At 43.9% G+C, this 14,846-nt stretch overlaps 1 protein-coding gene across 2 annotated transcripts in view; it reads right to left on the bottom strand.

The window, feature by feature from the left end:
* LOC126187701 (uncharacterized) overlaps positions 1 to 14,846 on the bottom strand; it is a 248,975-nt gene that overhangs the window by 124,703 nt on the left and 109,426 nt on the right. For both annotated transcript variants that reach the window (XR_007537778.1, XM_049928943.1), the window contains exon 3: positions 224 to 426. Coding sequence is in view for 1 of the 2 variants with exons in the window: in XM_049928943.1 (XP_049784900.1) it covers positions 224 to 426 (203 nt within the window). In the remaining variant the exon portion in view is untranslated. The remainder of the gene's footprint in view (positions 1 to 223; positions 427 to 14,846) is intronic.

Consider the following 14,846-nt stretch of genomic DNA (forward strand, 5'->3'; position numbering starts at 1 on the left):
TGTTTTCTCGATTGAGCTGTGTTCAGTTTTTCAAGGCCTATCCACTGTGCCAACTTATAACTAAATCTGAGGGGGGTGCGATGGGGAGGCTCCCTTGTAAGGGTGCACCAGAGTCACAAAACTACAAATATGAATGACAGTGCGATAAGTTGCAAGTAATCGATTGTGCGTAGACCGGAAAAAGTACTGCCGGACAGGAAGGCCCTGGTAGTGGCCGACTTACTTGTTGAGCCTGTTCCTGGAGGGCTGGGCGTCTCGCATGCGCAGGTCGGGCTCGGAGCCGAAGCGCATCAGCTGCGGCGGCTGGCCGAGTGCGTCCTGGCGGCGCTGGTGTAGCTGCTGCTGCTGCTGCTGCTGCTGCGTGGGCGGTGCGTGCACCGACGTGCTACGCGCTCGGAACTCCGGCCGCGGGTGGTCGTCCGCGTGCTGCCGGGGAAGCGCCGTCACAACAAGTACGTTACAAACTTGTACGCCCACTGTACACAGACTACAACACTAAGGGGGCACACTAGGCTAACCAGCCACTGCACACCTCAGGTAAATCTGAAACACGTAATAACTTACAGCCATCTCCTAAATTGGACTCAGTTCCATAAATCGATTGTAAGAGATGTTTTAGGATGACCGTCTCTAATGAGAACATATCGCCCGACCCAATAATCTACATAAAGCTCTAACGTTCCATCTCTCCTAAAAACACAGTTCCTTGCTGAAATTTTGCAAGTTCTGAATTTAGAACCGTTAGAGTGAAGACCTGAGTCGAAACAAGGCCCCGGGAGTAGACAAAATTCCATTAGAACTACTGGCAGCCTTGGGAGAGCCAGTCCTGACAAAACTCTTACCATCTGGTGAGCAAGATGTATGAGACAGGCGAAATATACTTCTAGAAGAATATAATAATTCCAATCCCAAAGAAAGTAGTTGTTGACAGATCTGAAAATTACCGAATTATCAGTTTAATAAGTCACGCTCCAAAATACTAACGCGAATTCTTTACAGACGAATGGAAAAACTGGTAGAAGCCGACCTCGGGGAAGATCAGTTTGGATTCCGTAGAAATGTTGGAACACGTGAGGCAATACTGCCCCTACGACTTATCTTAGAAGATAGATTAAGGAAAGGCAAACCAACATTTCTAGCATTTGTAGACTTAGAGAAGGCTTTTGACAATGTTGACTGGAATACTCTTTTTCAAATTCTGAAGGTGGCATGGGTAAAACACAGGGAGCGAAAGGCTATTTACAATTTGTACAGAATCCAGATGCCAGTTATAAGAGTCGAGGGACATGAAAGGGAAGCAGTGGTTGGGAAGGGAGTGATACAGGGTTGTAGCCTCTCCCCGATGTTATTCAATCTGTATATTGAGCAAGCAGTAAAGGAAACAAAACACAAATTCGGAGTAGGTATTACAATCCATGGAGAAGAAATAAAAACTTTGAGGTTCGCCGATGACATTGTAATTCTGTCAGAGACAACAAAGGACCTGGAAGAGCAGCTGAACGGAGTGGACAGTGTCTTGAAAGGCGGATATAAGATGAACATCAACAAAAGCAAAACGAGGATAATGGAATGTAGTCGAATTAAGTCGGGTGATGCCGAGGGGATTAGATTAGGAAATGAGACCTTAAAGTAGTAAAGGAGTTTTGCTATTTGAGGAGAAAAATAACTGATGATTGTCGAAGTAGGGAGGATATAAAATGTAGACTGGCAATGGCAAGGAAAGCGTTTCTGAAGAAGAGAAATTTGTTAACATCGAGTGTAGATTTAAGTGTCAGGAAGTCGTTTCTGAAAGTATTTGTATGGAGTGTAGCCATGTATGGAAGTGAAACATGGACGATAAATAGTTTGGACAAGAAGAGAATAGAAGCTTTCGAAATGTGGTGCTACAGAAGAATGCTGAAAGTTAGATGGGTAGATCATATAACTAATGTGGAGGTATTGAATAGGATTGGGGAGAAGAGGAGTTTGTGGCACAACTTGACTAGAAGAAGGGATCGGTTGGTAGGACATCAAGGGATCAGCAGTTTAGTATTGGAGGGCAGCGTGTAAGGTAAAAATCGTAGAGGGAGACCAAGAGATGAATACACTAAACAGATTCAGATCGATATAGGTTGCAGCAGGTACTGGGAGATGAAGAAGCTTGCACAGGATAGAGTAGCATGGAGAGCTGCTTCAAACCAGTCTTAGGACTAAAGACCACAACAACAACAACAACAACAGAGTAAAGAAAAGTGCAGGCACATTTTTCTTTCCTTTTCTTGCTCCTCTTCCTCGTCCGCCTTGTCCTTCTCCCTGTTCACATCTCCACCACCACCACCACATCCATCATTTCATCAGTTTTTACCATTATACTGAATAATAATAAGATCGACTCGGCTGAAATCTAACTTTTATTTGTGTATGGGCATGTAACGGAATAGGTCATGCATGGTATCCTTGAACGAACCATTCTGGGAGGCTCAGGGTGGCTGGCTGCCTATTACACACGCCACCAATCGTTGAGACTATTACTTTCTTTCTGATTTGCTTCCTCTTCTGCATCCATGACTCAACAGTCCCAGAATGGACGATTTAATATGAAGTGAGGTCCACTTAATCTCATGAAGCCAGCAGTGGCTAAATGTGGAAGCACTGGACAATCAAGGTGAAAAGGATGAAAGGAAAGAAAAAGCGAGACGCTGTACGCTCTTTCCCTTTTAGCCAGCTTTAGGCAACGTCACTGGATGCCAGTAGTAATTGAGGTGGCAGCCTTACTCTTTACTTGGAGGCAAAATTGCCTTTTTATGTGGAAGCTAAAAGACAGCAACAATCATATATGTGAATATAAGTATGGAGCAATAATGTTGGAATCACAATGTATTCTGCTATGTTAACGTGTAAAACAGCCTAAAAACTACGGAGTAAAAGGTAAGTTTAACTCGTTGCTGACGGTGAGGCTACTGGAGACAGCAAAGGAACAGTTGGATTAGAAAAGGAATGTAATACAGCTTTGGCTTTTTTAAATCAACTATTCTGGCACTAATTTTAACTCACTTGTGAAATGGAGGAAACCTGGTGATATAGAGACCCTGGTTGCAAAATTAAAATGAAATTTTCACTAAGCTTTACTACTTTTTTTTAAAAAAAAGCAATTATTTTATTCTCTTTGCGTATTATTAATGGGTTACCATGTCTTTATGCCGCTCCAACATCAGCTTATCGTCTGGCAGTAATTCAGAAAATATTACATGACTAATTAAACGAAGGAAGGATATAGAAGTAGTGTGGAATGCAAACGTAAGTTCGCATGTCTTCATCTAGCCTCTGTTCTGGTAAAGTTTCTGGAGGAGGTGCTTTTCCGTTTCCTACCTTGGATCTGTTGTAGAATGTCAAGACTATATCTGTCTCCTGTAGATGACTGTGATAACACTTGTGCAGTCTGGCGGTATGTTTGTCTTGTCATGCATGGAGGGAAGGTACAGGGTGAAAGCTGATGCTGGCTTCTACCCTATTCCTCTCGAATAGCATCAGGGGACCGCCGAGGTTAATGACCTCTTCTAGCGGACGGATCAGCATCGTCAGTTCCGAGTGACCTCACACTTAGAGATAAAATGGACAGGGGCTGAGATCAGCTGATCAGTAACTATTAGATAGCCACTGCCTCTTGTCTCTTTGCAGCCCAAATACTGGCTGTGACGGACTCTTGCATTGCGGTCTGTGGGAACGCTACAGTGTACAGAAATAGATACTTAACCTTCAGTAGACAGTAATTCTACACACTTCTAACAGCGTCAGCGGCCTGGCACGTTTCTCGCGGCCCTGAGGTAGCCGGTTCGAATCCTGATGGTGCAGGAAAATTTCACCTCCACTATTTGGCCACCAAGGGGCTGAAAGGTATTGGGACAGAAACTTTGTGACAATGTACAAGGTGCATTCAAGTTCTAAGGCCACCGATTTTTTTTCTCCGGACTGGAAAGAGATAGAAACAAGCGCATTGTTTTAAAATGAGGCCGTGTTCATTGTCAATACGTCCCAGAGATGGCAGCACCGTACGGCAGATGGAATTTTACCGCCAGCGTCGAGAATGAGAACTGTTTTAAATACTTAAAATGGCGACGTTTTCCTTACTTGAACTGCGTGCAATCATTCGTCTTCTGAAATTGCATGGTGTGAAACCAATTGAAATTCATCGACAATTGCAGGAGACATGTGGTGATGGAGTTATGGATGTGTCGAAAATGCGTTCGTGGGTGCGACAGTTTAATGAAGGCAGAACATTGTGTGACAACAAACCGAAACAACCTCGGGCTCGCACAAGCCGGTCTGACGACACGATTGAGAAAGTGGAGAGAATTGTTTTGGGGGATCGCCGAATGACTGTTGAACAGATCGCCTCCAGAGTTGGAATTTCTGTGGGTTCTGTGCACACAATCCTGTACGACGACCTGAAAATGCGAAAAGTGTCATCCAGGTGGGTGCCACGAATGCTGACGGACGACCACACGGCTGCCCGTGTGGCATGTTGCTGAGCAATGTTGACGCGCAACGACAGCACGAATGGGACTTTCTTTTCGTCGGTTGTGACAATGGATGAGACGTGGATGCCATTTTTCAATCCAGAAACAAAGCGCCAGCCAGCTCAATGGAAGCAGACAGATTCACCGCCACCAACAAAATTTCAGGTAACCGCCAGCGCTGAAAAAATGATGGTGTCCATGTTCTGGGACAGCGAGAGCGTAATCCTTACCCATTGCGTTCCAAAGGGCACTACGGTAACAGGTGCATCCTACGAAAATGTTTTGAAGAGCAAATTCCTTCCTGCACTGCAACAAAAACGTCAAGGAAGGGCTGCGCGAGTGCTGTTTGACCAAGACAACGCACCCGCACATCGAGCTAACGTCACGCAACAGTTTCTACGTGATAACAACTTTGAAGTGATTCCTCATGCTCCCTACTCACCTGACCTGGCTCCTAGTGACTTTTGGCTTTTTCCAACAATGAAAGACACTCTCCGTGGCCGCACATTCACCAGCCGCGCTGCTATAGCCTCAGCGATTTTCCAGTGGTCAAAACAGACTCCTAAAGGAGCCTTCGCCGCTGCCATGGAATCATGGCGTCAGCGTTGTGAAAAATGTGTACGCCAGTTTCATCGATTTCGGCTGAGTAGTTAATTAGAAAAAAAATCGGAGGCCTTAGAACTTGAATGCACCTCGTAGTACACTAAATTTCCAACCTCTCAGTAACGCGTGAGGAAGATGAGGGTTTAACACCCCGTCGACAACCAGGACATTAAATACGGCTCACAAGTTCGAATTAGCGGAAAAATGAGAAGGGAAACCGGCCGTGACTTTTGGAAGTAACCATTCCGGAAAACCTAAATCGGGATGGCTGGGCGGGGATTTGAACCATCGTCCTTTCGAATGCAAGTCCAGTCTGCTGACTACCGCCTTAGCTACCGTGGTCATTTCCAGAGAGCTTTACGGTGAGAGGGCATGCGAGGCTGTTGGCAGTGGTCCTTCAGTCGGATGAGAATGTAGTAAAACTTGGCGGCCCCGAAGGAGCTAATCGAGAGGCGTAAGCTACGCCGTTTGGAGTAGACAATATTCCCTCTGTACTACTGACATCCCTGGGAGAGGGAGCTACGACTAAACTACTGCGACTAGGTGCAGTGTATATGAACAGGGAAATTTGGCCCCAGGGTTCAAGAAAAATGTAATAATTATGGTTGCAAAATATTAAAACGAATTATTTACAGGAGAATAGAAAAACTGGTAGAAGTTTACCTCATGGAAGATCAGTTGGGGTCCGAAAAAAATGGTGGAACATGAGAGGCAGTACTGACATTATGACTTATCTTAGAAGATAGGTGTAAGAAAGGCATACTTGCGTTTATAGCTTCTGTATACTTAGAGAAAGCTTTTGGGCAATGTTGACTGGAATATACTCTTTGAAATCCTGAAGGTAGCAGGTACAGTATACAGGGAGCGCAAGGTAATGTATACAGCTTGTATAGAAACCAGACGACAGTTATAAGAGTCGAAGAGCGTGAAAGGGAATCAATGATTGAGAAGGGACTGAGACAGGGCTGTAGCCTCTCCCCAGTGTTATTCAATTTGTACACTGAGCAAGCAGCAAAGGAATGCAGAGAAAAATTTGGTGGGGGAATTAAAGCTCATGGAGAAGAAATGAAAACTTTGAAGTTTGCTGATGACACTGAAATTCTGTCAGAAGCAGCAAAGGATCTGGAAGTGCAGGTGAACGGAATGGACAGTGTCTTGAAAGAACGATAAAAGATGAACATTAACAAAGAATGTAGTCAAATTAAATCAGGCGATGTAACTGATGAGGACGCACAGAATAGAAATTGCGGAGAAAAGAAATTTGTGGCATAATTTTACTAAAAGCAGGTCTCGGTTGATACGACACATTCTGAGGTGTAAAGGGATCACCAGTTAAGTACTGCAGGGGAGTGAGGGGGTAAACATTGCAGAGAGAGGCCTAGAGAATAGTACATTAAGGAGGTTCAGATGGATGGGGATCGCAGTAGTTATTCGGACATGAAGAGTCTAGCACAGGACAGGGCAGCATCGAGAGCTGCATCCAACCAATCTTCGCAGTGAAGACAACGATAACAACAACAACAACAACAACAACAACGGCAAAAGCTATGTGCTGCCACCGGGTTGCGCTCTCTTCCTTCCGTCATCATCATCATACAAGACCACAATGTACACAGGGCTGCTGGAGTCAGCTGCACTTAACAGATACACTAACAGTTGACTCCCGTGCACCTTAGGAAGAGGGCCATCGTGAGCAGAGGAAGAAGACGCCTTCCGATTATATTAGGCTGTTGAAGCTCCCACTCGGGACCTTCTAGCCAACAACGCCCGACGAGCATCAAGAGTGAAACGTCTGCAGGGGCCAAAAGACTGTCACAACACTGGTGTCTCGAGATTTAGATGACGCTCACCCTAACATTGCTTTAAAGCAATCTCGGTGCTCTCCTGACGATGAGCTGTGGTTAGAAAAAAGGAGAAACGTATTAAATCTTAACAGCTACCGTAACTTAGGACAAATTACTGACTGAGTTGGGGCTGGTATCAGCGTTGCGAAAATTTAGTAACTAAATATACGAGGGTGATCTGAAACAGTCGTCGGCCTCGCCTATAGAGCGCAGCCGTAGGTACGTGGTTGTTCCCGGAGTTTGGCAGAACTGTCAACAGACTCTGTGCAAGTCATTCTGTCCAGTAGTTGGCTGCAGGTAGCTGTCTGAACAAGGCGCGGTACGTGAATTCGCTAAAACGGAGAGAATCGAGTATCGTGCAGTTTGACGCCAACCGAAATTCATCGAGGTTTATACGTGAATACGGTGACTTGTCCTTGAATTTAGACCATGAAGAAATGGGTTCTCCTTCAATGTAGATCATGAAGAAATGGGTTGCCCAATTTAAATGCGGCCTTGTAAGTGTCCAAGTCGATGCAGAGAAGAAACATGCGAAAAGTGCATTACACCATGAATTGGTTTTCTAGGGATAGAGTCTTTGTTTACTAATCAAAAGCTACGGTCGCAGGTTCGAATCCTGCCTCGGGCATGGATGTGTGTGATGTCCTTAGGTTAGTTAGGTTTAAGTAGTTCTAAGTTCTAGGGGACTGATGACCTCAGTAGTTAAGTCCCATAGTGCTCAGAGCCAGCCCACTAATCAAAACGTCCTCGGTCCCAGGTTCGAAACCGCCCACCGCTTACATTTTGGTTAATAATCAGAATCGGCGGTAGAAGACTTCCAGCATAAGAAGTCAACCTCATTCTGCCAAAGGCCTTGTCCAGAGGTTCCCAAACTGGGGGGGCGCGCCCCCTTGGGGGGGGGGGGGGGGCGTGATGATGTTGCAAGGGAGGCGCGGGTGGAGTTAGTGGTATAAACCTAATATTTCTTTTTAATATCGATATTTTAATAAAAATGAATGTGCAGGTATTAATGATAGATTATGGTGCTAAATGCAATCGTTTGGCGTCCCACTTCCCGCAGTCCTATCTCAATAAGCTATCCTAGAACATACAGCTTTTGAAGATCACATTTAGAATGTCACACACAGAAACTCTCAAAATTACGAAGGCGATATGCGTTAATTCTAATATATTACATTTGTAAACAACTTACTTCTGACAATTGGAAAACAGAAAAGTCAGGTATTAACTATTCCGTACATTTGTACACATGAAGTGAACGTAATCATGTCATAATTTTAGCCGTAGTAAGCTATGTTCAGCAGAGTAATAATCACTTATACTGCGTAACTGCAAAAATGCCGTTTTATTACCTTGTCAACCCGCGGACCCCCATGTGATGCGATTACAGTGACTTTAATAGACTGTATACGCTTCAAATGAACTGGCGGGTTCGTAATTTGGACGCCAGGGTTATGCCCTTTGTCACCAGAAAAATGTGCAAAACGTGAATGCGAAACTAGTACAAGTGTTCGCTCTGAGCAGAGTACTTCATACAGAAGTACGCTGGCTCTCAAAAGGAAATATGCTAGGAAGATTATTTGAACTTCGAGACGAAGTGATGCAGTTTTTGGAAAATAACAAACAAACTGAATTGTATGTGGAATTTAGAAAGCCAGGTGTCCATGTTGCATTGGCGTATCTGTCAGATATTTTCGAATCTTTAAACACATTGAATTTGAAATTACAAGGTGGAGAGTCAAACATAATTTTTCATCGGGATGCCATCATAGCGTTTACTGATAAGTTGCAACTATGGAAACGTAAAATTTTAGCCTGCAATTATTCCTGCTTTACTAAATTGTTTGGAATCCTGGAAGAAGCCCGATTTCAAAACGATTTTAAGGATACTGATACTTAGAGTAAAATATCAAACCATTTGCAGCACCTCACTGATGAATTCGAACGATACTTCCCTAACAGTTGTGATGATAAAATTTATTATAGGTTAGCGACGGATCCATTTCACGTTGACGTGGATGTGTTGCCAGATAGACTACAAGAGGAAGTCTTAGAAATTGAAAATGATTCTGCAGCGAAGTATGACTTTGAAAAGATGGATAAGCCTTTATTTTGGGTGAAATATCTCACGGTGTATCCCAGCACAGCAGAACAAGCACTGAAACTGTATTTACCATTTTCAAGCACTTATTTGTACGAAAGAGCATTTTCAGCGGTAGTGGCGATAAAAAATAAGCTTAGAAGCAAACTCAGTACTGCCAATGATTTACGTTGCGCAGTTTCTACTATTCAGCCAAGAATTCAAAATCTTGTAAAAAATATGCACGCTCATCCTTCACATTGATTTATTTGTTTGTTTCTTACCATATGTGGGTGGAAATAATATTTTTATAATAAATACGTCACATTATAAGATAACTTGTTATTTTCCTGCTAACTATCCTTACATGTAGGTAATACTGTAAAATTATAAAAAACTATTTCGAAGAAACAATATAAAATTAACATAGTGAATCTGATTTAAATATAAATACTGCGTGTGATCCTTATGGATTCTGATGTTACGTGTGGTATGTTATTTCAACTAATAATAGTATTTCTTCTGGATGAAGACACAGCGAAGGTTTATCCTAGGTATGGCAAGCGAAGAGTAGTCCTAAAATCGTATACGGGTGAAGAAATGCTGTGCAGCAAGGGAATGTAATCAAGGTAATGAAGTTGTTTTATTCATATTTTTTAAAGTTCTGTGTAGTCTGCACGATTATTGGGTAAAACTATTTTTTTATTTTTTGTCTGGTTCTGGGAACTGGGCCTTTGTCGCCGTTCGGTAACTGTCGTCGTTGACATAAATGCCAACCTATGCGCAATGACAATGGGGAGCGCTATAGGCGTACAAATCAGTGATCTTCGTTAACACCGTGACTGAGTGACTATTTTTTATAATGAGTGAAAGTAATAAGCTACACTCAACATAAAATAATAGCCCGCATACACTAATCTGCAAAGGTCGCAAATATTTTTCGCCGGCCGCGGTGGCCGTGCGGTTCTGGCGCAGCAGTCCGGAACCGCGAGGCTGCTACGGTCGCAGGTTCGAATCCTGCCTCGGGCATGGGTGTGTGTGATGTCCTTAGGTTAGTTAGGTTTAAGTAGTTCTAAGTTCTAGGGGACTTATGACCTAATATGTTGAGTCTCATAGTGCTCAGAGCCATTTGAACCATTTTTTTTTGAAATATTTTTCCTTGTTTACCAAGGACTTTCTTTACTTTCGGAGTGGTTTATAATCACAAGACTAGATTGATGACGTAATAAGTGCGACTCGATACATTAACAGCCCACCATGTTACATGACGTCACCATAACAAATTTTTCAATAGTTTCTTGATAATTAATAAAAATCTCTATATTTTTTAGGGGGGGGGGGGCACGGAAGTTTTCTTTTCGGCAGAAGGGGGGCGTGACAAACAAAAGTTTGGGAACCTCTGGCCTTGTCAAACAGGGTGGAGGAGCGGACAAAGGTTCAGGGCACCCTCTTGTCCTCGGGATGGGTTACCGCCCATAAAGGCGGAAGAATCAACAACGATCAACCGCTACGGTCGCGGTTAGAATCCTGCCTCGGGCATGGATGTGTGTGATGTCCTTAGGTTAGTTAGGTTGAAGTAGTTCTAAGTTCTAGGGGACTTATGACCACAGCAGTTGAGTCCCATAGTGCTCAGAGCCATTTGAACAATTTTTTTGATCAACCGCATGAGGATGCAGAAGGCAATGGAAACTACTGCATTTGAGACACGTAAGGTGTATCCACAGGATATGTGACCTGTAATTGAAAAAGTGTCATGATAATCTCTCCATTAGCAAATTATTCCGGCATAATCCCCCATTCGTATATCCGGGAGGGGACTGCCACGGGGGAGGTGATCATGAGAAGAAGATTCAATAATCAACGAAAGGATAACGTTCTACGAGTCAGGGCGTGGAATGTCAGAAGCTTGAATGTGGTTGGGAAGCTAGAAAATCTGAAAAGGGAAATGCAAAGACTCACCCTAGATACAGTAAGGGTCAGTGAAGTGAAGTGGAACTAAGACAAGGATTTCTGGTCAGATGAGTATAGGGTAATATCAACAGCAGCAGCAGAAAATGGTATAACGGGAGTAGGATTGGTTATGAATAGAAAGGTAGGGCAAAGAGTGTGTTCCAGTGAAAGTTCAGTGATATGGTTGTTCGTATCAGAATCGACAGCAAACCAACACAGACAACGATGGTTCAGGTTTACATGCGTACATCGCACGCTGAAGATGAAGAAACAGAGAAAGTATGTGAGGATATTGAAAGGCTAATACAATACAAAAAGGAAGAAGAAAATCTAACAGTCTTGGGGGAATGGAATGCAGTTGTAGGTGAGGAAGTAGAAGAACATGTTACAGGGGGTTATGGGCTGAGGACAAGGAATGCGAGAGGGGAAAGACTAAATGAGTTCTGTAATAAATTGCAGCTAGTAATAACGAATACTCTGTTCAAAAATCACAAGAAGAGGCGGTATACTTGGAAAAGAGCGGATGATACGGGAACATTTTAGTTATATTATATCATGGTCAGACAGAGATTCCGAAATCAGGAAAGAGTAGGCTGAAGTTCAAGAGATTAGTCAAGAAGAATCAATACGCAAAGAAGGGGAATACAGAAGAACTATGTTTACAACACAGGATACCAGGAACACCCTACAAAGAGTACAGCATGGCACAGACTAACATGCAGCAACAAAAACGTACGCAGAATGGGAAACATACTGAAGAAACAAGAGCTACAAATATCATTCCGCACAAATAACACAGTACAGAAGAATCTAAGATCTAAGAATACTTCTGCAGACAAATTCTCCAAAGCTGGAATATATCAGTTAACCTGCAGTTAATGCCAGTCGGTCTACATAGGCCAAACATGCAGAAATTTCAAAACGAGGTACTCCAAACACCTCAGAGCCCTAAGAAGTGATAGCACACACTGCACTTTTGCAAACCATCTAATACAAGTAAACCACCACCCAAAAAACATGTAGACTGATCTTAAGATCCTCAGAGAAGCAACAGTCTCTATCAACAACTCACAACAGAGGAGAAATACCACATACAAAAAGCAATAATACAGGGAAAAAGAGTCCTGAATGAAAATACAACACTGTGCAACAAAACACTGTTTGGAACACTCAATGAATTATAAAAAGGTGACTCCCTACAAAAAACATAATAGGAAAAAAACTTCTTGGTTATCTCCCTGCCCCTTTTTCCATCTCTCTTGCGGCTGATCACGGCGGAGGTTCGACTCCTCCCTCGGGCATGGGTGTGTGTGTTTGTCCTTGGATAATTTAGGTTAAGTAGTGTGTAAGCTTAGGGACTGCTGACCTTAGCAGTTAAGTCCCATATGATTTCACACACATTTGAACCATCTAACCGCCTCCCCCCCCCCCCCTGCCTCTCTCTCTCTCTCTCTCTCTCTCTCTCTCTCTCTCACACACACACACACACACACACACACACACACACACACACATTCAAAATCAGCGCCATAACACAAAGACCAACGATGAACAAGTGAGCAACGACAATAAGAGGACACATCTCACTGAGTGTATAGTCAGAAGTGCCTGCTCAGGTCACATTTCGCCACATTCTGTGTAAGTGCATGTGAGGTGAAGTAGTGAGCGGAAATTGATGAAGAACTGAGTGAAAGCAATGCACTAAATAGTAGCTGATTGAGACACCAACCAGAGACACGAAACAGGCCGGAAAATGTAAGTACAGAAACGTATATAATATCTAGCCTCGAAACAGCTCTTCACAAATACGCAATAATTTTCTTCATGTCTAGTTTGCAGATGACATGCTATCAAAAAAACGACGAAAACGGGCACTAAAATGGATGTATAATAATACAGTTCAATTAGCGATGTAATTTTAAGGTGAGTGTCCAAACAAAACGAAGCAAATTGCAAATATTGTATTTCTTAGGCCTACAGTAGTTAAATTATTACAAATGTGATATTATACTTCACAGAAAATGAAAATTTAACCCACAGAAGATGACACATTGGTGTCGAAACATGTCTGGGGAAATATAAAAATAAACTAATTGTGTTTGCATAAGGCTGATTTCCAAAACAACCCAGTTTTTAATTTCTTACTTTCACTAGCAGGCCGAGAACTTTCCAGACCATCCTGGGAGCTGGCTGGATGAGGTGTTCATTGTTGCAACACTGCTGACAAGATGCACTTTATAGCTTCACCACACATTTCTTATGCTGCGAAACACATCAGAATCTCTCGGCTGTATCGGTGGGACGATCACAGCAAACTTACTTCGCGCAATACGGCAACGAGACGTAGGAACCACACCGTCCGAAATTTTACATCGGCTACTTGTCTGGCCTCACCGGTCGCTCGGAATGAACACGCACTGCGGCCGCCTCCGAGGGTCAGCCATCACGTATCGGTGCAGGAATCGCCACGGAGCTGCCGGCCGCTTACCCTCTGCGTGGACGCCCTCCTGGCAGCGAGAGCCTTGTTGCACATCACGTGGTACGTGGCCCGCACTGGCGGGCTGCTGCCGCCGCTCCCGGCTTTTCTGTTCTCTGGGGGAGCGAAGTGGAGCGCGGCCGAATGCCAAGTCGCGGGCTGGCAGCTCCGCGGCCTCTGTCCTGCCGTGACCTACGCCAATCGACCTGGACGGGGAACGGAATACCTCATGAGCCAAGTGCATTTCTCCTTTCCTCAAATCGGGGGAGAGAAGCTGTGAAATCTGGGGTTCTGTCCTCAGAGATGGCACCCAGTTGTGCTCTCACGTCGACGTGCCCGTTCCGCGCTGTCACTCTCTTTCAGCTCAGCGGTTTTCGAACTGTGCTTCGCGGCCCCCGGGGGCGTCGGGACGTCACAGTAGGGGCGTCGCGCTGCTTTCACAAAAATAATTTGGTTTATTTGCTTTCTGAGTTAAGCAACAGCGTGAGCGCTACTAGTGATGGCCGGCCGGGGTGGCCGAGCGGTTCTAGGCGCTACAGACTGGAACCGCGCGAGCGCTACCGTCGCAGGTTCGAATCCTGTCTCGGGCATGGATGTGTGTGATGTCCTTAGGTTAGTTAGGTTTAAGTAGTTCTAAGTTCTGATGACCTCAGAAGTTAAGTCCCATAGTGCTCAGAGCCATTTGAACCATTTTTTTAATAGTGATGTCCGGTGGTCTGGCATGTACGAGGCATCTCCAGAAAGGACACATAAAAACATTTTTCAGACCAAAATTTATTTCTACAAGAAAGAGCATTTCTTAAACCATTTTTCTACATAGTTGCCACCATTTTCCACGCATTTGTCACAGCGGGAAACCAACTTTTCTATGCCCTCTTCACAGAAACATGCCACCAGTGAAAACAGTCACTGCTGAACATCGTTTTCTGCATCGTCATCGCTGTGAAAGCACCTTCCTCCAAAATCACGCTTCGAGTTCGAACACACGTTCTAGTGAGCTGAAATTCAAATTCATCGCAACAAATAGCTTAAATTTTCGCAAATTGTGTTCCCGTTGGGTTCCGAAAATGCTTTTACGGATATCCATAAAAAGAAGCGACCTGACAGTCATATGACATTTCTTACTCGATACAGTGTGTAATGCAGCAAGTTATTCCTCCAGCGTGGACGGTAAGAATCGCAGAGGGAGATCAAGAGATGAATACACTAAGCAAATTCAGAAGGATGTAGGTTGCAGTAGGTACTGGGAGATGATTAAGCTTGCACAGGATAGAGTTGCATGGAGAGCTGCATCAAACCATTCTCAGGACTGAAGACCACAACAACAACAGCAATTCCGTCTTATCATAGGTGCAGTAAAGTGAGGCCTCTAATCCAGTAGCTGCAGGAGATTCGTT

This window comes from Schistocerca cancellata, chromosome 5 (genome assembly GCF_023864275.1).
Source record: "Schistocerca cancellata isolate TAMUIC-IGC-003103 chromosome 5, iqSchCanc2.1, whole genome shotgun sequence".
Classification (NCBI taxonomy): domain Eukaryota; kingdom Metazoa; phylum Arthropoda; class Insecta; order Orthoptera; family Acrididae; genus Schistocerca; species Schistocerca cancellata.